At 47.5% G+C, this 17,448-nt stretch overlaps 6 protein-coding genes and 1 long non-coding RNA gene across 8 annotated transcripts; 2 read left to right on the top strand and 5 right to left on the bottom strand.

Annotated features, from left to right (window-relative positions):
• Positions 1-3: 3 nt before the first annotated feature.
• LOC136194015 (histone-lysine N-methyltransferase trr-like) lies at positions 4-1,349 on the bottom strand. Its single transcript, XM_065983021.1, is given in 9 exon segments — positions 4-348; positions 413-521; positions 596-669; positions 728-808; positions 861-896; positions 898-1,012; positions 1,087-1,163; positions 1,216-1,287; positions 1,344-1,349. Coding segments are annotated over 9 exon segments (663 nt in total). The 3' UTR covers positions 4-255.
• Positions 1,340-5,516, bottom strand: LOC136194214 (death-associated protein kinase dapk-1-like). The gene is made up of 15 exons (XM_065983278.1): positions 5,455-5,516; positions 5,217-5,336; positions 5,031-5,159; positions 4,885-4,983; positions 4,730-4,834; positions 4,425-4,679; positions 4,273-4,377; positions 4,098-4,217; positions 3,946-4,047; positions 3,791-3,895; positions 3,674-3,739; positions 2,988-3,626; positions 2,742-2,936; positions 1,834-2,692; positions 1,340-1,786 (listed from the first exon to the last, which is right to left on the bottom strand). The coding sequence occupies exons 7-15, from the start codon at positions 4,357-4,359 to the stop codon at positions 1,497-1,499; spliced, it is 2,463 nt and encodes an 820-aa protein (XP_065839350.1). The 5' UTR covers positions 4,360-4,377; positions 4,425-4,679; positions 4,730-4,834; positions 4,885-4,983; positions 5,031-5,159; positions 5,217-5,336; positions 5,455-5,516; the 3' UTR covers positions 1,340-1,496.
• LOC136194014 (ankyrin repeat domain-containing protein 22-like) lies at positions 4,404-5,321 on the bottom strand. Its single transcript, XM_065983020.1, has 6 exons — positions 5,217-5,321; positions 5,031-5,159; positions 4,885-4,983; positions 4,730-4,834; positions 4,563-4,679; positions 4,404-4,526 (listed from the first exon to the last, which is right to left on the bottom strand). The coding sequence occupies exons 1-6, from the start codon at positions 5,319-5,321 to the stop codon at positions 4,404-4,406; spliced, it is 678 nt and encodes a 225-aa protein (XP_065839092.1).
• A 111-nt stretch (positions 5,517-5,627) lies between the features above and the next one.
• LOC136193573 (uncharacterized) lies at positions 5,628-12,680 on the bottom strand. 2 transcript variants are annotated; one of them, XM_065982485.1, is made up of 22 exons: positions 12,527-12,680; positions 12,345-12,469; positions 12,206-12,274; positions 11,575-12,150; positions 11,265-11,360; positions 11,111-11,215; positions 9,770-11,057; positions 8,648-9,666; positions 8,376-8,504; positions 8,205-8,317; positions 8,028-8,154; positions 7,852-7,977; positions 7,685-7,800; positions 7,513-7,630; positions 7,296-7,455; positions 7,040-7,176; positions 6,819-6,970; positions 6,534-6,768; positions 6,398-6,478; positions 6,260-6,333; positions 6,077-6,185; positions 5,628-6,021 (listed from the first exon to the last, which is right to left on the bottom strand). In XM_065982485.1, exons 1-22 carry the CDS (start codon positions 12,531-12,533, stop codon positions 5,929-5,931), a joined length of 5,055 nt encoding a protein of 1,684 aa, XP_065838557.1. In that variant the 5' UTR covers positions 12,534-12,680; the 3' UTR covers positions 5,628-5,928. The 2 variants fall into 2 exon arrangements, with proteins under 2 accessions (XP_065838557.1, XP_065838558.1); XM_065982486.1 differs by having other exon boundaries at positions 5,629-6,021; positions 12,345-12,400.
• Positions 12,681-12,973: 293 nt separating this feature from the next.
• Positions 12,974-14,571, top strand: LOC136193577 (myeloid differentiation primary response protein MyD88-like). The gene is made up of 5 exons (XM_065982491.1): positions 12,974-13,494; positions 13,545-13,649; positions 13,699-13,962; positions 14,016-14,279; positions 14,327-14,571. The coding sequence occupies exons 1-5, from the start codon at positions 13,098-13,100 to the stop codon at positions 14,467-14,469; spliced, it is 1,173 nt and encodes a 390-aa protein (XP_065838563.1). The 5' UTR covers positions 12,974-13,097; the 3' UTR covers positions 14,470-14,571.
• LOC136193575 (uncharacterized) lies at positions 14,522-16,153 on the bottom strand. The gene is made up of 7 exons (XM_065982489.1): positions 15,732-16,153; positions 15,460-15,674; positions 15,328-15,411; positions 15,193-15,276; positions 15,003-15,140; positions 14,867-14,946; positions 14,522-14,814 (listed from the first exon to the last, which is right to left on the bottom strand). Exons 1-7 carry the CDS (start codon positions 16,102-16,104, stop codon positions 14,607-14,609), a joined length of 1,182 nt encoding a protein of 393 aa, XP_065838561.1. The 5' UTR covers positions 16,105-16,153; the 3' UTR covers positions 14,522-14,606.
• On the top strand, positions 15,031-15,806 carry LOC136193581 (uncharacterized). The gene is made up of 2 exons (XR_010671384.1): positions 15,031-15,164; positions 15,211-15,806. It is a non-coding gene; the product is annotated as an uncharacterized lncRNA (long non-coding RNA).
• Positions 16,154-17,448: the final 1,295 nt, after the last annotated feature.

The following is a 17,448-nucleotide window of genomic DNA, read 5'->3' as shown; positions in this document are numbered from 1 at the left end:
CACTCGGCTTAATGAATCTCATGACTAAAGCGGTGACGTCACAGATAAATTAATTACACAATTCAAATCAACTGTAAAACTGCATGTATGTGATTATTACCTTTCGCTTCCATCAGGAAAAACTCTGCTAGCATTCAACTTATTTTTTCAGCGTTATCGGTGTTCTTATGTACAAAAACTGTATTTTCAGGTTATTAGCGTTAGTGCGGGGACAATAGAAAAACATCTCAAGTTACGCGTAAAACTTCCGACTTTTTAATTCATCCACTTTCGACAGCACGAAGCGCCGCAATTGCACGAAATCTTACTTCCTTCCGTTTCAAACTCGAACTTGTAATCGTACGTCAACTAGAAAAAGAAAAGAGCCTTACCCTCCCGCCCGATATAGAAGATGCAAAGCAGAGAGAAATACCTCTTCGCCTTTCTTGATGAAACGCTTCGAAATAATAATAATCTTCTTCTCTTTGTCAATCTGAACGACTTCGGCGACGCAATTGGGATCGCACGAATGATTGATGTATCTACATAGGGAAAAACAGATATCGATATAAAAAGGAAACGCGAAGAGAGAGAGAAGAGGAAAAGACGTTGTTACCTTGCCAATCCGCCGTGCATCGTCGCATCGATCACTTGCTCCGAATCGATACGAAACATATAACAACCGCGTCTCTATTTATTTATTTATTATGACGTCAAAAAACAACGAGCGACGTCATAAATAGCCAACCTGATCGTCGTAAATCTTTTCGCGTCGATTTGCGACTTCGTTTCGAATAATTAATCCCTTGTACTCAATAACCATCGTATGCTATATGTATTACGTATGGAGAAGTGAGAGCTATGTGCGTGGGGAGTCCTACTTTCTCGATATCGCGTTTGGAAAAGAGCCCAAGACCTCTCGATCAACGATCGACCTAATACGACGTTCGTTGGACACTCCTGCTTCAATCGACGATACTGCTGCGCTTTCGTGCACTTGTTATACGGCCAATGACGTCTCTCATTCTCTTCCCTTCATCCTATAGCGTCTATGATGACATTCTTCGAGCTTCAAATACAAATTAGGCCCTCGTGTGAGAATCTTACGCGTTCTCCGTGAAAGCGTCCATCGATTCGGTTAGTTTTGGTTCGTTGAAATCCGATTGTGTCAATGGGACTTCTTCCTAATGTCGTGAATGAGAGGTTTTGCTCTTGTTTCCCCTCAGGAGGCCTCACCTTCTGACGTGTACTTCCGTTGGCAGTTTGTCTCGTCGTCACATCGATTTCTGCATGATCATCGACGTCTGTCTAACAAAATCGAAAGAAAACGCAAAAGCAAAATGAGTCAAAGCGCGCTAAATAACCTTCATTGATTCATTTAATTGAGCACACTGATTTTCATGTCCATTCAATTTCGTGTCCAAAAGATAGACAATAACATACAAAAATATTGCGTAAAAAGTTATGAAACGTTCAAGCCACTCAGAAAAAAATAAAAGCAATAAAAAAGACGATGTCTACTTACGACCACACAGTGATTCATATTTTGATTTGATAACGAATCGGTTTACTCCGAACTCCTCAAACCATCCTAGAAGCTGACCCACTGAAGGTGATTTCGCAGTGTTCCACACTGTCAACACTTCGACCATACGAGCGTAGTCACGACGAATGTGTTCACGAATGTATTGAAGATCACCTCGACTGAGAAGAGAGGCACCCAGATTTTCCCACAATGATTCACCAACGAGAGCGCAGGCCGTGATCAGATCGTCAGATACCAGAGCATCATCAGGAGGGAAAAAATCTAAAAAACAATTACACTTATAAGAAAAAGGTCAAGAGAAGGCATACCTGAACTGAAACCGAATATGATTACTAAATCTCTGACAGAAGAACGATGGTGTCTTTCAGGGCGAGTGGAAAACAAGAGGTGATCGAGAGCCTTTTCATTGACTTTCTGATCGACCTCACCTGACGAATAAATAGCAGGATCTTCATCAAGTTCTTTCAGATGAGAACTGTCTAAATAGAACCAATCGAGAATAACTCCCGGACTGCGTTCCTCGCACGCTTGAGCAATCAATGATTTTAGCTCATTAAAGAATTTCTTTGCTTCGGCGTCACATTTGACTTTGCTGGACCAACGAAGGATGACGTCGATGCAATGACGTCCCTTCTTGAGTCCCAATTGGACAAGACACTCAATTACTTTATTGCCAAAGATCCTCACTAATTTGATGCCGTTCTTCCAAAGCTTTTGACTCGTGTTCGTCAGACGAGAGCAACGACATTGAAGAATGACGAACGACGACGGCGAGATGATGTCGACGGAATGGAGGCACTCGTATCGTTGTCCATGATACACGTCCAACGTCAAATCTTTAACCCAGGCGGCGGGAGGAATTGAATCGTCGAGAAGAGCGGGAATCTGATACATTCCAGGCTCGTCTTCCAGCTCAATGCACAGATCCAAATAGCGAAGAACTTCAATTGCAACGTCAGCCTTCACAACGAATGCAGATGGACGGTCCTTGTGTATAAGGTCGTCTTCAAATGCCGTCAGAGCCGATTCAATGTCGCTCTTTGACGCCTTTCCCGATTTCCCCGTCTGCATGGCGACTGGAAACCAGGGAGGAGCGAGAAGAGGACCGATTACATTATGACACAGCCACTGAGGTCGAACACAGATGCGACGACCCAGATTAATAATCTATATAAACACATTAGTAATCTGTGCAAAACTAATAGTAATTACTCACTAATCCGCACGAGTCAAGATATTCAACGGCCACTTTTTTCTCGTCCTCGTTTAGAACGAGTTTGACCTCTTCAGCTATCAACTTCTGGAATTCTTCAGTCGTCAGGAAATAGGCCAATGGACGTTTTCTCTTTTTGTCCGGAATAGAGAGATGCTTCTCAATTTCGTGGCACAATTTCGGAACGCCATTTGCTGCCTGTGAAAACCAAAATGTGTCAAATTGATTTTTAGATTATTGAGTCATTACCTCTAGCATTTTTTCACGAATTTTCTTGAGCTTCTGTCGACAATCGTCCATGCGAACCGAATTGCTCTTACTGCAATCCATTTCGATCACGTGATCAATTTCGATATTGAACGTATTGCCAAATAATTTCCGAAGCTCTCTGGCGACTCGTTTCATCTGGAAACTCACTCCGATTCCCGCCTTTTCTTCAAAACCGATTAAATTGAATATTATCATAAATGGAATTAGCGACGTCACGTGAGACAGATGCGTTGTTAATGAAGCCTTGGCAAATGCGCACCAGAAACGGCCTTCTTCTAGAAGACACTTTTCTTTTTCTGACGTCATCTCGTCTCTCTTTCGAATTGGAAGAATGAGAATGAACATTGTATTGGACTTTTGAAAGAAGAGCCCATGTGCGCTGTGGAATGTGGGTTGGGCACCAAAGTCCCACCACGATCCTTTGCCAATTTCCTCATTTTCACAATTATGAATATCGACACCCGGTGTACGATCTTTCTCTTTGGGTGGGGGTTGATTGAGTTGAAGAAGAGAATTCACGTACGTCGTTTTTCCCGCCATTTCGCTGCCTACTACGCAGAATTTCATTGAATCTGGACGAACTTTTTCTCGTTGAAGAACGGAAAATCGAGCGGCGTCCTATTAAAATAAATACCTAAAGAAACTCAATAAAAATGATGACGTACGTAATGTTGTCGAAGGAGAGCAATCATTCTACCATTCCCTGCTACCTGATGAGGCGTCTTTCCGTCCTGAAATTCACGTTTATAGATTCTCTCTAATTTACAAGAAAATCACGTTACCTGATCTTGACACGTGACGTCAACACCATTCTTAATCAATAGATCAATAACTGATGCGTCTCTTGAATAGCTTTCTGCAACCATATGCAATGCATTTTGTTTGTTCTACAAAGATTTGAATAGAGAACGATTGAGAAATGAGAATTCTGACTAACCTTATTTCTGACAGAGACATCAGCTCCTAATTCAATTAGTTGCTGAATGACAAGGAAAGAAGGATGCTCATAACATGCGTACAATAAGGGTGTCCTTCCCTTCTAAAAATCGGATTAACAAATAAAAATGCAAAATATCGTAAGAATGCGACCTCATCAACAGAGTTGATATCAATGCCTTTCTCAATGACAAGATATCGAAGAACATCTTTCACTTCGTCATCTTCACACTCTGAGGAGCGGGTGGCGCGAAACAAAGCCGTCTTCCCTTCCTGAATAAAAAAGACGGCGATTTGTTGAATTTGTAGCAAATAAACAACATCTCACGTGATCTTTTGCTTGACAGTTTGCTCCTTTTTCATCCAAGTAGCGAACTTTCGCTAAACGATCGATGGAACTTTTACACGCCCACATAAAAGGCGTTCTGCCCCTCTGAAGATGAAATAAGAATAAAAGTATCACAAGTGAAATCTTCTAACCTTGTCGACGCTATTGATATCAGCCTTGTGTTCCACAAGCCATTTCACTCCAAAAATGCTTCCATTCTCGCAGGCAGAATGCAGAGGAGTGAAGCCACCATACTATTACAAATATTGCACATGTAGCAAAAAAAGGACATCATGTATCCCCTCTTCTTCAATAGCATTGACACTGAATCCTTTTTCATTAACAAGATAATTAAAAATCTCATTTGCTTTTTCAGATGACGAAAATTGATTTTGAGCTCCCCAAACCTATAAATCAAAAGTTATTGTTGCGAGAGGGTTGATATCAATTCTGTTACAATATCAGGTTGTGACAAAATGTAGCCATGTTCTTCGAGATAGACCATTTTCTTCATTGTGTCAACGGAACTTCCACAGGCATGAGAATATGGCGTACGTCTCATCTAAAGAAGAGTGATGAGTGAAACCATATAAAATCAATTCCAAGTCATACCCAGTCTTTCACGTTGATATTTGCACCGTGAGTGACGAGCCATTCAACGCCAAAAATATTTCCCCACTCGCACGCACAGTGAAGTGGGCGGAGTCCATACTGCATCCACGCATCAATTAATTTACCAATCCAAAACGTATTCATACCATTTCTGATTTCTTTTCAATGTCTTGATTCTTTTGCACAATCGCATAACTGAGCCAATCATCGGCTTCCTCCGCCGAATCAAACTCTCTTCCCGCCACATAGTGAATTAATGAAGACCAGGGGTTGTACTAACGAAAAGGAGAATACAATATTGTGCAGCGATGAAAAACGCAACCATTCCATACCTGCGAAGATCGAAATCCTTTTTCCGTAGAAAGAAAACTCTTCAATTCATCCTCATCTTCCTCCTCGATTATCTTGGCCAATCGCTCGATGGCGGACGAGATCATTGTCGGAGTGCGTTTCTGCCAACAACAATCAGCCAACTAATTAATGAATAACAACGTTTTTCGTCGTGAGTCGGTGATTCTACGAATTCGTTTTCGGTTCATTCGATCACACTACTACTCAGCCTCGACTTACACGTAGCTTGGCGCCTTTATGCGACGAAGAGAAGGACAGCGACAAAGAATAACACAAACGCATGCGCACTCGGCTTACTCAATCTCATGACTATAGTGGTGACGTCAAGGAAAGTGCAGTAGCGTGCTCTATGCCGTGACGTCTTCCAAAAAAGTCGCATTTCGGTCTTTATTTATCAGTGCTCAAACTATGCTTCATTTCTTCAACATTCCTTTCGTCGGTGATGTCCGCTTGCGTCTGCTATTCTTAGTCGTTACACAATTCAAATCAACTGTAAAACTACAAGTATGTAATTATTACCAATTCGTCTTTTCCTTCGTTTCCATTTAGTCTCAAGGAAAAGATTCAACTTATTTTTTTCAGCGTTATCGGTGTTCTTATGTACAAAAACAGTATTTTCAGGTTATTAGCGTTAGTGCGGGGACAATAGAAAAACATCTCAAGTCGCAAGTCACGCGTAAAACTTCCAACTTTTTAATTCATCCACTTTCGACAGCACGAAGCGCCGCAATTGCACGAAATCTTACTTCCTTCCGTTTCAAACTCGAACTTGTAATCGTACGTCAACTAGAAAAAGAAAAGAGCCTTACCGGTATAGAAGATGCAAAGCAGAGAGAAATACCTCTTCGCCTTTCTTGATGAAACGCTTCGAAATAATAATAATCTTCTTCTCTTTGTCAATCTGAACGACTTCGGCGACGCAATTGGGATCGCACGAATGATTGATGTATCTACATAGGAAAAAACAGATATTGATATAGAAAGGAAACGCGAAGAGAGAGAGGAGAGGAAAAGACGTTGCTACCTTGCCAATCCGCCATGCATCGTCGCATCGATCACTTGCTCCGAATCGATACGAAACATATAACAACCGCGTCTCTATTTATTTATTATGACACAACAAGCGACGTCATAAATGCGCGAAATGCGCGAGATAGCGAACCTGATCGTCGTAAATCTTTTCGCGTCGATTTGCGACTTCGTTTCGAATAATTAATCCCTTGTACTCAATAACCATCGTATGCTATGTATTATGGGAGATTTGTATGGAGAAGTGAGAGCTGCGTGGGGAGTCCTACTTTCTCGATATCGCGTTTGGAAAAGAGCCCAAGACCCTGTATCAACGATCGGCCTAATACGATGTTCGTAGGCCACTCCTGCTTCAATCGACGATACTGCTGCGCCTTCGTGAAGAACATACACTTGTTATACGGCGAATGACGCGTCTGATTCTCCGTTCCCGCCGGCGACAGATCGACGGAGACGAGCGGCGATACATTGATCGCTTTGCTCGACGAGCGAAGAGTACGTAGACTATATAAGGGAAAATGTTATCGTTTTGAATTCGATCTCGTTTCGTTTACCGCGTCGCCGTTTTGCCGCTCGTCGCCACGCCGCGGCGGAGACTCGCTTCGGCTCGGACGCAACCGGAAGGATTGAAAGGAAGCGATAGGGGCAATAGGGAACGGCGGGGAAAGCGATAAACATAGCCATGCAGTTGATCGATTCCCGGCATCTATAGAGAGAACACCGCGCGGAATCAGCGCGCGACTCATGCAAACAAAACGCGAGGAAATCAACGCACCGCTTCAATTAGTTTTACGACAGATGGCTCGGCTAAACCGAACAAGGTTTCGCCGTTCATGTGGTTGGAATAAAGTTGGAGAAGATTGTGACGAAGTCGCGTTTGTTTGATAGCGTCTAGAATGGGATTCCACGCGCCTGGGGAGAGGGAAGAAAGGCGGAAGGACTTTTGAATCGCATATATGCATAATCTCAAGAAATGGGCGCGGGGGAAGACGCGACTCTCGCGCCCGCGCGAAATCGATTTTTTTTCTTACCTTGAGGCGTATCCGACGTCCAAGTCGTCGTCGAATCGTCGTCAATTTCGTCGATTTTGAATTCCGGTTCGCCGCGATTATCTGCGATCGAGCAACGATAGTAGCAACGACGTCGAGGATCGTTACGACTCCAGTAGAATCGCGTCGTTCGAAAACCGATCTATAAATTTAAAATCGCGTTCTACTTCCCGGCGATTTCCGGGAGGGTTGGACTGACTGGATAAACGCAATTTTCCGTGTAGAATTTCTGCATTCGCGTGCTTATTCGACCGAGGGAGTGATACACGATGCTACCGATTCGAAATAGAATGTCGGTTCGTTCTCCGACGACGACACTGAAGAGGGGCCCCCCTTTATAATTCTATCTAGGCTAAATATTGCTCTAATACTCTTCAATTTGTTGTTGAGCGCTTTTCGAGCGTTCGGCGAAGACCGGACGTTCGACGCGGAAGTTATCTAGGAGATCCTTGGGCCACGGATTCTTGTGCGATCCGCAGTAAACAGCCTGAGAAAGGAAAACGAGTTAGGATCCCGAAAGGGGGCCCCATGCACCTACTTTGTCCTCGAATAGAAAACATTTTGATTTGAGAGCGCAGGGAAAATGAAGCGGTTTGTCGCAGACGCGTGGTTTCCGGTTTGAACAGGCGAGCGAAGCGCCGTCCTTTCCGCACGCGTGGCAAATCTTTGCGGATTCTTAGCTAGGGATTCGTATCTTAGACAAAAGTCTCGTACCTTGTGTTTGGCGCGCTTGAGAGCGCTCGCCGTATTTTTTAACAATCCGCCCACCGTTTCGTAGACCTCGCGCGACCACAGCGCGCAATTCAAGTGAATCCACTCGTTTATCTTGACGTTGAGCAGTCTAATTAGCAAAATCAATTATTCCGCGATGTTTTTGCGAGTCGGACTGACCGAGACTCGGCGTCCGGATCGCCGTCGCCTCGTTCGCCGCACAATAGACATCGGCGCTCGTCGCGAACGCCGTCCGGAGGTGAAAGCACGTGCCATTTTGCCCAGAGAACTTCCTATAGACGAGAAACGTCGGTGGTGGAAGAAATCGAAATAATGTTATCAAGAACGCACTACGCTATCTTCGGTCTCCGGGCGGGACTCCGGCGCGGTTATTTTCCCAACGAGATCCTTCATAAACGGACGCCAGCGTTTCCATTTCACCGGCCCCGACGGGGTAGACTTTCTCGCTAGAACGCCGCCCTATATACGAAGACGCTCGCGTGCATACTGATCTCAAAAACCATCCCGCCCCCCCACTAGCTCTCCCCCCTTTTACTCATGCACAAGACAAGATGACGAAGAAAAAAACACGCGCGCGCGCGCGCGCGGTCCGAAAAACAAACCTTCGCTTCGTCGACGGGCGTTTCCATTGGCGACGGGTCGGCGCCAAAGCGAATTAGCCGATCGTTTCCGCCAGGCGGATTTTCGTCCGTTTTAAATCGCTTCGCTTCCGTTCGATTGCCGTCCGACGCGAGAAGTCGCGATATCGAAAACGCCGTCGAATTCGTCGTCGCCGTCGCCGTCGTTGTCATGACGACAGCGTCGCGACTCGACGACGACGGCAAAACGTTATTGAAATAAACGGGTGGCGGCTGAAACCGCGCGGGGGCGAAGTCGGAAATCGGCGGCGGGCGCGACCCCGTGATCTCATTCCATTGACCACGCCCATAGTAATCCTCCCCAGTCACGAGCCTAGGACTAGAAACACGTCCGTCTAATTGGGGCGGTAAAAAGTATCGACGGGCTATCATGTCCATTCCGCGTCTATTCATAACAGTCGGTTCAAGTAACGAAATTCGATTTGACGGCGACGGCGGAGGCGGCGGCGGCGGAGAAAATAAATTAAAATAATGATTATTTAGTGGAGGTTCGTCGAGTCTTCGTTTGCGCGTGGCGGCGGCGTTGTTGTCGCGCCACGGCGTGATGATCGACCCCGGCGTCGCTGTCGTCGTTTTTGTTGAATTATCCACGAGTCGAGGCATGTGGAGTTGATTCCAGTGGGCGAAACTGTCCATCGCCGATCCGCCGATTAGAGACGGAGACGGAGGAACGAAAGCGCGCGCTTGATTAGAAGGAAAATTGTAGGAGGGAGAGAACTTAGACGGAACTTGGGGACGATGATAAGGACGAAACGCCGCCGCCGCCGCCGGCGCCGGCGACGACGGAACCGGAGTCGAAATAGTCGACGAAAAAATCGTCGTCGTCGTAACCGGAGTTTCCGTCGCCGTCGTTGCCGTGGAGACGACTCTTGTCGACGTTTTCGACGAACGATTTTTTCTCGCCATGTTGACGTAGACTTCGCGCTCTTTCGGATCGCTCGCCCGCCAAACTCTCATAATCGCTCGCACGCGAGTCGACCATTCTATAAAGGAAAGAGAGAGAGAGAAAAAATACGAGAGGACGTCCCCTTTCCGCGCGCGAGAGACTAAACACGGATTTCTTCACATCCGTATACAACAACGAACCTGGATAGTCTTTCTTTAGATTGGGATGCGTCATGTTGGCGAATAGAACGGGCGCCTGATGAGCGCCGTCGCCTCGCGCCTCGTCCGTTTCCCAATTCTTATCGTACAGGGGCACGGGAACATTATTAGTAGAAATATTAGAGTTATTTATTTTTGTTGTCGTTGGCGTTGTGGACGAAGTTTTCGATTTTTTCTTTCGTTTCGCAGCCGGCGTCGTCGTCACCGGAGGCTTAGGCGGCGGCGGCGGCGGCGGCGGCAATTTAATAACGGATTTTTCTAATTTTTCTAACGCCGTCGACGCCCAACGAAAAACGCGTCCGTCGCTCGACGAAACGCCGGAATCCTTACTCAACGCTTTCTCGTATAAATTCCTCAACCCCGTAGCGCACGTGGTCGACAAATCGCCGTGACGTTGACGACGATTTTCCGACGACGGAACGAGTTCCGCCCACGCTACGGTCGTCGGAGGACGAACATCGGAACACGAACCGATACTATGACGACGAAATCGCGCGACGGGACTTTGCCTCGACGTCGGCGAAACGGATCGCGATCGAAGATTCGATCGCCATAGTTTACTCAATATTCGCGCGATCGCGTGAATATTCGGGGATTTTACGTCGCTTCCGTTTGACGTTGTCACGTGACTGACGTAGGTGAGAACGCGTTGGAGATCGTCTTCGTCGTTTTTCGTTCGTTTCGCTTTCGTCTTGAGAAGCGTCTCGAGTTCGCGACACGACGTCGCGGCGCCGCGATCGGCGCGCCGATCGCGTAGAATCGCGTAGAGACCGAACGCGCTTTCGCGCAGCTGTTCGGCGAGTCCCAGCGCGGGGGCGGGACGATTCACGTGCTTGGCACGTGGACGACACGAAGCGCAACGATACCCGTTCGCCGACGCCGCGTCGACGTCGCGTTCGCTCTCGTATCCGTCGCAGGCGGCGTGAAGCCAACGACGACACGAATCGCAGCGGAGAACGAGCTCGTTTTCCGCGTAGTCAACGCGACAGACTGGGCACGTGACGCGGCTAGCGCACGCGCCACACTCGGTGTAGTTTTTCTCCCAGTCGCGTGACTCGCGCGTGCCGCACGTCGCGCAGACGACGCAGGCGGAGCAGCGCCATCCGCCGGGCGGAACGCGATCGAGTGCCGGTGTGAGACAGTAGATATGATAGCTCGTGTCGCAGACGTCGCAGAGAAGAAGTTTGCTTTCGTCGACGTTGCGACCGCAATTCTCGCAGACGGTGCAGTCGAGACAGCGCCAACCGCGAGTTAAAATCGCCGCGGAAACCTTAGAACTCATCCGTCCCAATACCCCTTAATCACTATTAGGATTAATAATACCTTTACGTCGGCGCAGAAGGGATGATAGCAGTGACCGCATTGAGTGCACGTTAGAAGACGACAGTCACTTCCTTTTCCAAAGCTTCCGCACACGCGACATATGTCCTATATATAAAGATTAACGTAAAGTCTATATATAAGATTTTCCTCCTACGTTGAGTGACGTAAACTGATCAGAAGCCGGGAAAACTACGGGCGTGGTGAGCGTCGTCACCTCCGCCCTATCAGCGTCCTTCCTATTCATAATTGCCTGGGGGGAAAAAAAACACAAAAAATAGACACATAGACTATATAAGTATCATGCTTTCTAGTCTAATGGGAAGCAGTAGCGCATTACGACTTCCTCCTTGTGTAGTCGGAAACGAGATCAATGAACAACATTGTTTATACAGTATACTTACCCGTGGCTCTCTCCCTCACTCGCGCGCGAGAACAGAATTAATTAAATACAATAACTAGCTTACATTTCCGCCGCCGCCGCCGCTCTTCCGCGTCTCCGCCGCCGTATCTCCAAAGACGAGTCCGGTCAACGATTGCCGCGACGCTTTGACGCCGTCCGCCGCCGCCGCCGCCGCCATACGCTCGATTTTCAACAAAGGACCCGTCGACGTCGACAGAAGAGGAAGCGACATATCCTTCAGCGTGCGTTTTCTCGTTCTCATTCGATGGGGTTTTTTCCGTACGCCGCTCGCCGCCGCCGCCAAGTCGATATAATCGCCCTGTTCTTCTCGTTTTAGAACGTCCGAGACGAGTTTTCGACTCGCGGCGGCCGCTCGACGTTCGTTCGGCTGACTGAACGGTGCCGTCGTCGTCGTCGACGTCATCGGGGGCGGCGGCGCCGGCAAAGCGCCGTCCTCGCTATCTAGAACGGAAATTCCGGAAACGCTTCCGGTTGACGGATCCTCCTCGTCGTCGTAGTCGCTTTCTTCCGGTTTGTACGCTATCTCGATTTCCTCGTAATTGGTTTTGTTATTGAAGCTGTGGCAATGCCGGTCGACTTCCGGGTTTTTCGTTGAGAATCTCCCGTTGGATTCGTCATCCTCGAAAATTGATCTATTAACCACGCCCCCCGGGTGTCGGATATTTCTCTATTACTTCGATAGTAGGCGTGGTCTCTGCGTTTTCCGGTTTGGAATTCGAAAACGCTATCGTTTGTTCTTTCGGCTAGATATGCGAAACGGTCGATCGTTTTTTAAATTGAATATTTGAAATGAATGGGGGGGATATGACGTACGTCTTTATTATCGTTTCTCGACCGCGAAAGGTGCCTTTCTTCTCTTCCGACACCGCCTTTAGAAAACACAGGTGGCGTACGCGTTAGCACGCCGTCCCGCGGGGTCCCAATCGAACGAATTTCGCCTGTTTGTCGAGTGGGAATGCGCGCGTTAGCCGTTCGCGATCGCGAAAGCGACTCACTCGTCATTGTCCTCCCCGCGTGCTCCCTTCAAAGGAGCCCCTCTTCGAGTCGTCCGACGATTCGATGTATTGGATCGTCGAGGCGCGTTCGCTTGCCACGGGATCGTTGGAGCGAAGCCGAAACGTCCGCTACGAAACGCGTTCGGATACGGGGCGCACGCGCGATTGCTACTATTGGACGTCATGATCACGTGGAAAAGATCTCACTTTTCTTGCGAGCTTCGATTTCTATTTCCTCTTGTCGAGTGTAGCGTGAAGGCACGCTTAATGTTTCAAATACGCTTGATAATTAGTTAGGTCATTAATTAAATAATTAATTTAGCGGAGAAAACGCGTGCGAATTATTTTGTGATAAAGGGTAGAATTTCTCGCGCTTTCCAGCAGAGAGAGGATCTAAAGTTGACGTACAGCAAGAAGCAGATTTCCGGTTTTACTTGACGTCCCCGATCACGTGATAAAAAGTGAGGCGAACTCTCGACCGTGTATCGAACCAGCGCGTTCCTCTGGGAAACATTTTGTGACGTCAAACTCCAAACTTTCCGCCGTCTTTCTCGCGAATGCGCATTCCATCATGACGAACATCGGGCAGGAGAACCCCTTTTCCTCTTTCGCGAGCGAATCGAGCGAAACGAGCGAAACGACGATCGTAGTAGGAATCGACGGTCGCGCGACGACGCCGACGACGCCAACGTCGCCAACGTCTATCAAAGTCGGCGACTTGCGCTACAGAACGCGCAGGCAAGTGGCTCTTCGAATGAACGTGCCCCATATGAACGATTGGCGCATGTTCGCCGATTCCGTCGGTTTCTCGCACCTGGAAATTAAAAATTGGGAACGCGAGCACGATCCCATGAACGCGGTGCTCGACGATTGGATCGCGGCGAAAGTGCCGACTCTCTACGACTTCATGCGCGTTCTCGCCGAATTGGGACGCTTCGACGTGATCAAGACTCTGGAGGAGGAGACTCGTACGGGGGGAGAAATGAGGGTAGACCTGTTTTGATTGCACTTTCGTTAGGCGTCGTGTCCCCTTTCACTCTACAAGAACGTGTCTCCCAATCTTCCGATATTCGGGAGAATGACGTCACCAATAATGCTAGACAATTAGAAAGTCTCACGCTGGGTAAAAGAGAGATGTTTTAATTTCGATATATGAGTTGACCTTTTTTTAGTGGCTTCTCCTAATTTGCCACCTCCTGGGGGCGGGGTTCCGTCCCTGACGACACCTACGACACCGGCAAGTCTAACGGCGCAAATTCCGCAACAATCACCAGTTTCGATAACAACTTCACCTTTGTCGCCGTTGCCTGGCAACCCACCTGCGCTCCCTAGCAACCCGCCCTCACCCATGGTCACAGTTGAAGAGGAGGAGCAGTCAGAGGCGGAGGACGTGGAGGCAAAACTTGGCGATCTGATACGCAATTACAAAACACCTGGTATAACACGAACAAAATATTAATATTTGATTCGGGCTTCAATATCTCGTTAGATAAAGGAAAATTTTTTGACGTTTTCTTGTCATACCACGAAGAAGACGTTGCCTTTGCACTCAAGTTGGATCAGAAATGCAAAGAGAATTCCCTATCAGCGTGCTTGCCTTTTCGTGATCTTCTTCTTGGTATTGATCGGTATTCCGCTATAGACTACGTTATCCAACACGCGTGCAAGCGCACCGTCATCATTCTGTCACCTAAGTACGTAAAATCAGAATACAACGAATTTGAGACGAAAGTAGCCTATCAGCTTTCACCAGGTAAAAAGAGTAATCCTAAATATTTTGATTGCAAAATTTTCCTTTAGCTCAGCGGCAGAATCTTTTGATTCCGGTCATCTATCAAAAGTGCAAAATGCCGTCACTTGTGCGCAGAATTCTTCACATTGACTACACGAATGAACTGCATCGACCGATCTTCTGGGAACGACTCATCGACTCTCTTAAATGACTTCATTTTTAGACGGATACACTTGTGGAATCTTTTTAGATGCGCTTTGATATACCTTTTCTGCATTGATTTAGTACAAATAAATCGCGCAGATACAGCGAACACTTGTGGCATCTCGCTCAACGAGAGATATGTATTCAGTCCTCATACGTCAATGATGATGAGGATGACGGCGAGGGAGAGATTCTTCTATTGACTTGACGCTCCTCTTGCGCTTGATGTAGTAAGAGAAGAGCTGTGTCCTTCGATTGGACGGCTGATTGAAGTTGTTCAGAGAGACTACGGATGTGCTGGCGAGCGTCTTCTTTGTCCTTTTTGAGTTTGGCTACGAGACCGGCTAGTCGCCTAAGAAAAATACTTAGGAGTCATAGATAAGGATTCTTTATATTGTCTCTACTCGTTCTCTGTGTTGGCTTTGATGACTTCCTCTTGGCCTTTTTTCAATTTCGACTCCATTTGTTCCATTGTTGATTGTTCCTATGAGAGTCTTCCTCATTCAAACGTACAATAGAGTCTTTTGTTTTTCTACTAACCTGAGCTAACGAGTTCTTTAGACTATAAATTGCCCTGCAAAGTTCCATATCATCAGACAGGGCCTTCAGATGTCGTCTCGACCAAGATCGAAATTCTTCAAACTCAGCACGAAGTCCGGCAGAATCCGCCTGCAAAGCCTAAAAAACAAAAGCCAATAAATAGTGCAAAAATCATAAGAAAACGAAGCACCTTTAGCTTGGCTTTTAGATTATGATACGAACGCTTCAGAGTCTTCCTCCTCTGCCTTTCTTCACCAAGCAACTCATCCTTCATCTATAAAAAATCAGACACAGCTTAGTACTTATACAAAAACGACTTTTTTACCTGTGCTTGTGCCATAGCGTCTGCGTAGACCTGCGCCGTTTCGGCGCATCGCGATTGGCAGCGTTCGAGCTCGTTCTCACGATCCTACGCACGTAAAACAACAAACGAAACAGGACACCGCCTTTGTCTCACCTCCAACTGCCTTCGCAAGTCGCCAATCGTCTGCTTCGCTTCGCCGAGCGCTTCGCGAACGTTATCGGGAACTTTGTATCGAATTTGGACGGGCGGACTTGGCGCCGCGACGCCGCTGCTGCCCGCTTGAACGGATCTCGACGCCGAATCGATCGAATAGCGACGCTGTGCCGTCGCGGACGAGTTCGACGAGGATCCGCCCCCTTCGTCTGGCTCTAGATCGTGCTAGAATTCATTTTTCGCGGCGGGATTTTCGTCTCGCGTTTACGCACGCTCGAGTTTTTTTATTTTGAGCATGAGACGCGCGTTGTGTTGCGTCGATGTCTTGAGCTTGTCGCGCAGTTCTCGCTTCGTTGTCTCGTCGCGTTGCGTCGCTTCTTCGAGTCGCGCCAGCTTGGCGACGAGATTCGCGGCGGCGTTCGGTCCTCCGTCGCGCTTCAGTCGCTCGTTCTCCTTTCGAAGGAGCGTCAATTCGGCTTGGACCGCTTGAAATTTCGCGACGGCGAGACGTTTCTCTTTCTGGAGAGCGTCGATTTCCTCGAGCAGGGCGCGCGCGCGTTCCTCTTGGAGCGTGCGGATCTCGTCTCGCATGCGAGCCTCTCGAAGAGACAAGTCTTCGTCAACAGCGGCGACGGAGGCGTCCATACGTGTAGTATCTATGGTGGCACGTGAGGAGGCAGGGGGAGAGAGCCATCCATATAAGCATTAGCGTAATAGTGATGACGTGGAAGAAGATACATAGTTTTAGGGTTAGCTTATAGTCACGTGCTTACTAACCCTCATATAAGCATTAGCGTAATGATGACGTGGAAGAAGATACATAGTTTCAAGGTTAGCTTATAGTCACGTGCTTACTAACCCGGGGCAACTGTAATTAATTGACCCTTGATTCAATAATGGTTATTAAACCTGAAATAAAAATTGTATATGGATAATGACATGCTTCGGGCGATGCTACTAGTGGTGGTGCTGGTTGTGGTGATGGTGGTGATGGTGGTGATGATTCTGATGCTGATGGTGATGGTGCTGATGATGATGATGATGATGATGATGCTGGTGCTGATGCTGATGCTGATGCTGATGCTGATGCTGATGATGTACCTAGCTACCTAACCTAACTATACCTAGCTACCTAGCTACCTCACTAGTAATTAATTAATTACTATTAATATATAATTAATTAGTCATGTAATACCTTCTTTTTGAAGCGATGGGGCAGGCAGATGAGGGGCTGCGTCGTCTTCACGTGTGCTGTTAAAAGAATAAAAAAATTATTAAAATTTGCTACGTACAGTAACGCGATCTTAGACTGCGCGGCTTTTGCTGGCCGCAGACGACTTGAGGTCCTCGCGTACCGACGGCTTGCGCGCTTGCGACGTCGACGATCTAGGCCAAAGAAACAGCAAAAAATGAATAAATAAATAAATAACTACAAATACCACTGGCGACATCCGGCGGCGGCGATCTTCATCCGTGCGACGAGGCGAGGCGAGGCGAGCCTAAACTAAAAAAAAGGCAGTAAACGAAAAAATGTGTACACTATACAGAGGACCTCGAAATTGATCTTCATCCTTCCGTCGGCGGCGGCGGCGGCGGCGGCGGCGGCGGCGGCGGCGGCGGCGGCGATTCGTCCCTCTTCTTCATCTAGCATCCAATCTAAATCTCAAAAAAAGGAAGTATGGGAAAAAATAGGCGCTCCATACAGATACCTTTGGGGCGGCCGGCTTCGTCTACTTCCGTACGTCGTCCTTCGTCCTCCACGTCCGCATCTAAAACTAGAAAAGGGCAAGCAAGTGAAATATGGGAGCGTTATGTACAGATACCTCGTGCCTTCGTCCCATCGTCGACTTACCCGCCGTCCACCTTTGCCCTTGGGCCGTCCCTCCTCTTGCAAATCTAAATCTCAAGAAAAAGCGAGTACGGGAAAAAATGGGTGCTCCATACAGATACCTGTGATACAGCCGGCTTCGTCTACTTCCGTCGTCTTCA

Source organism: Oscarella lobularis, chromosome 12 (assembly GCF_947507565.1).
Source record: "Oscarella lobularis chromosome 12, ooOscLobu1.1, whole genome shotgun sequence".
Lineage (NCBI taxonomy): Eukaryota > Metazoa > Porifera > Homoscleromorpha > Homosclerophorida > Oscarellidae > Oscarella > Oscarella lobularis.
This window is presented reverse-complemented; position numbering and strand designations above follow the sequence as displayed.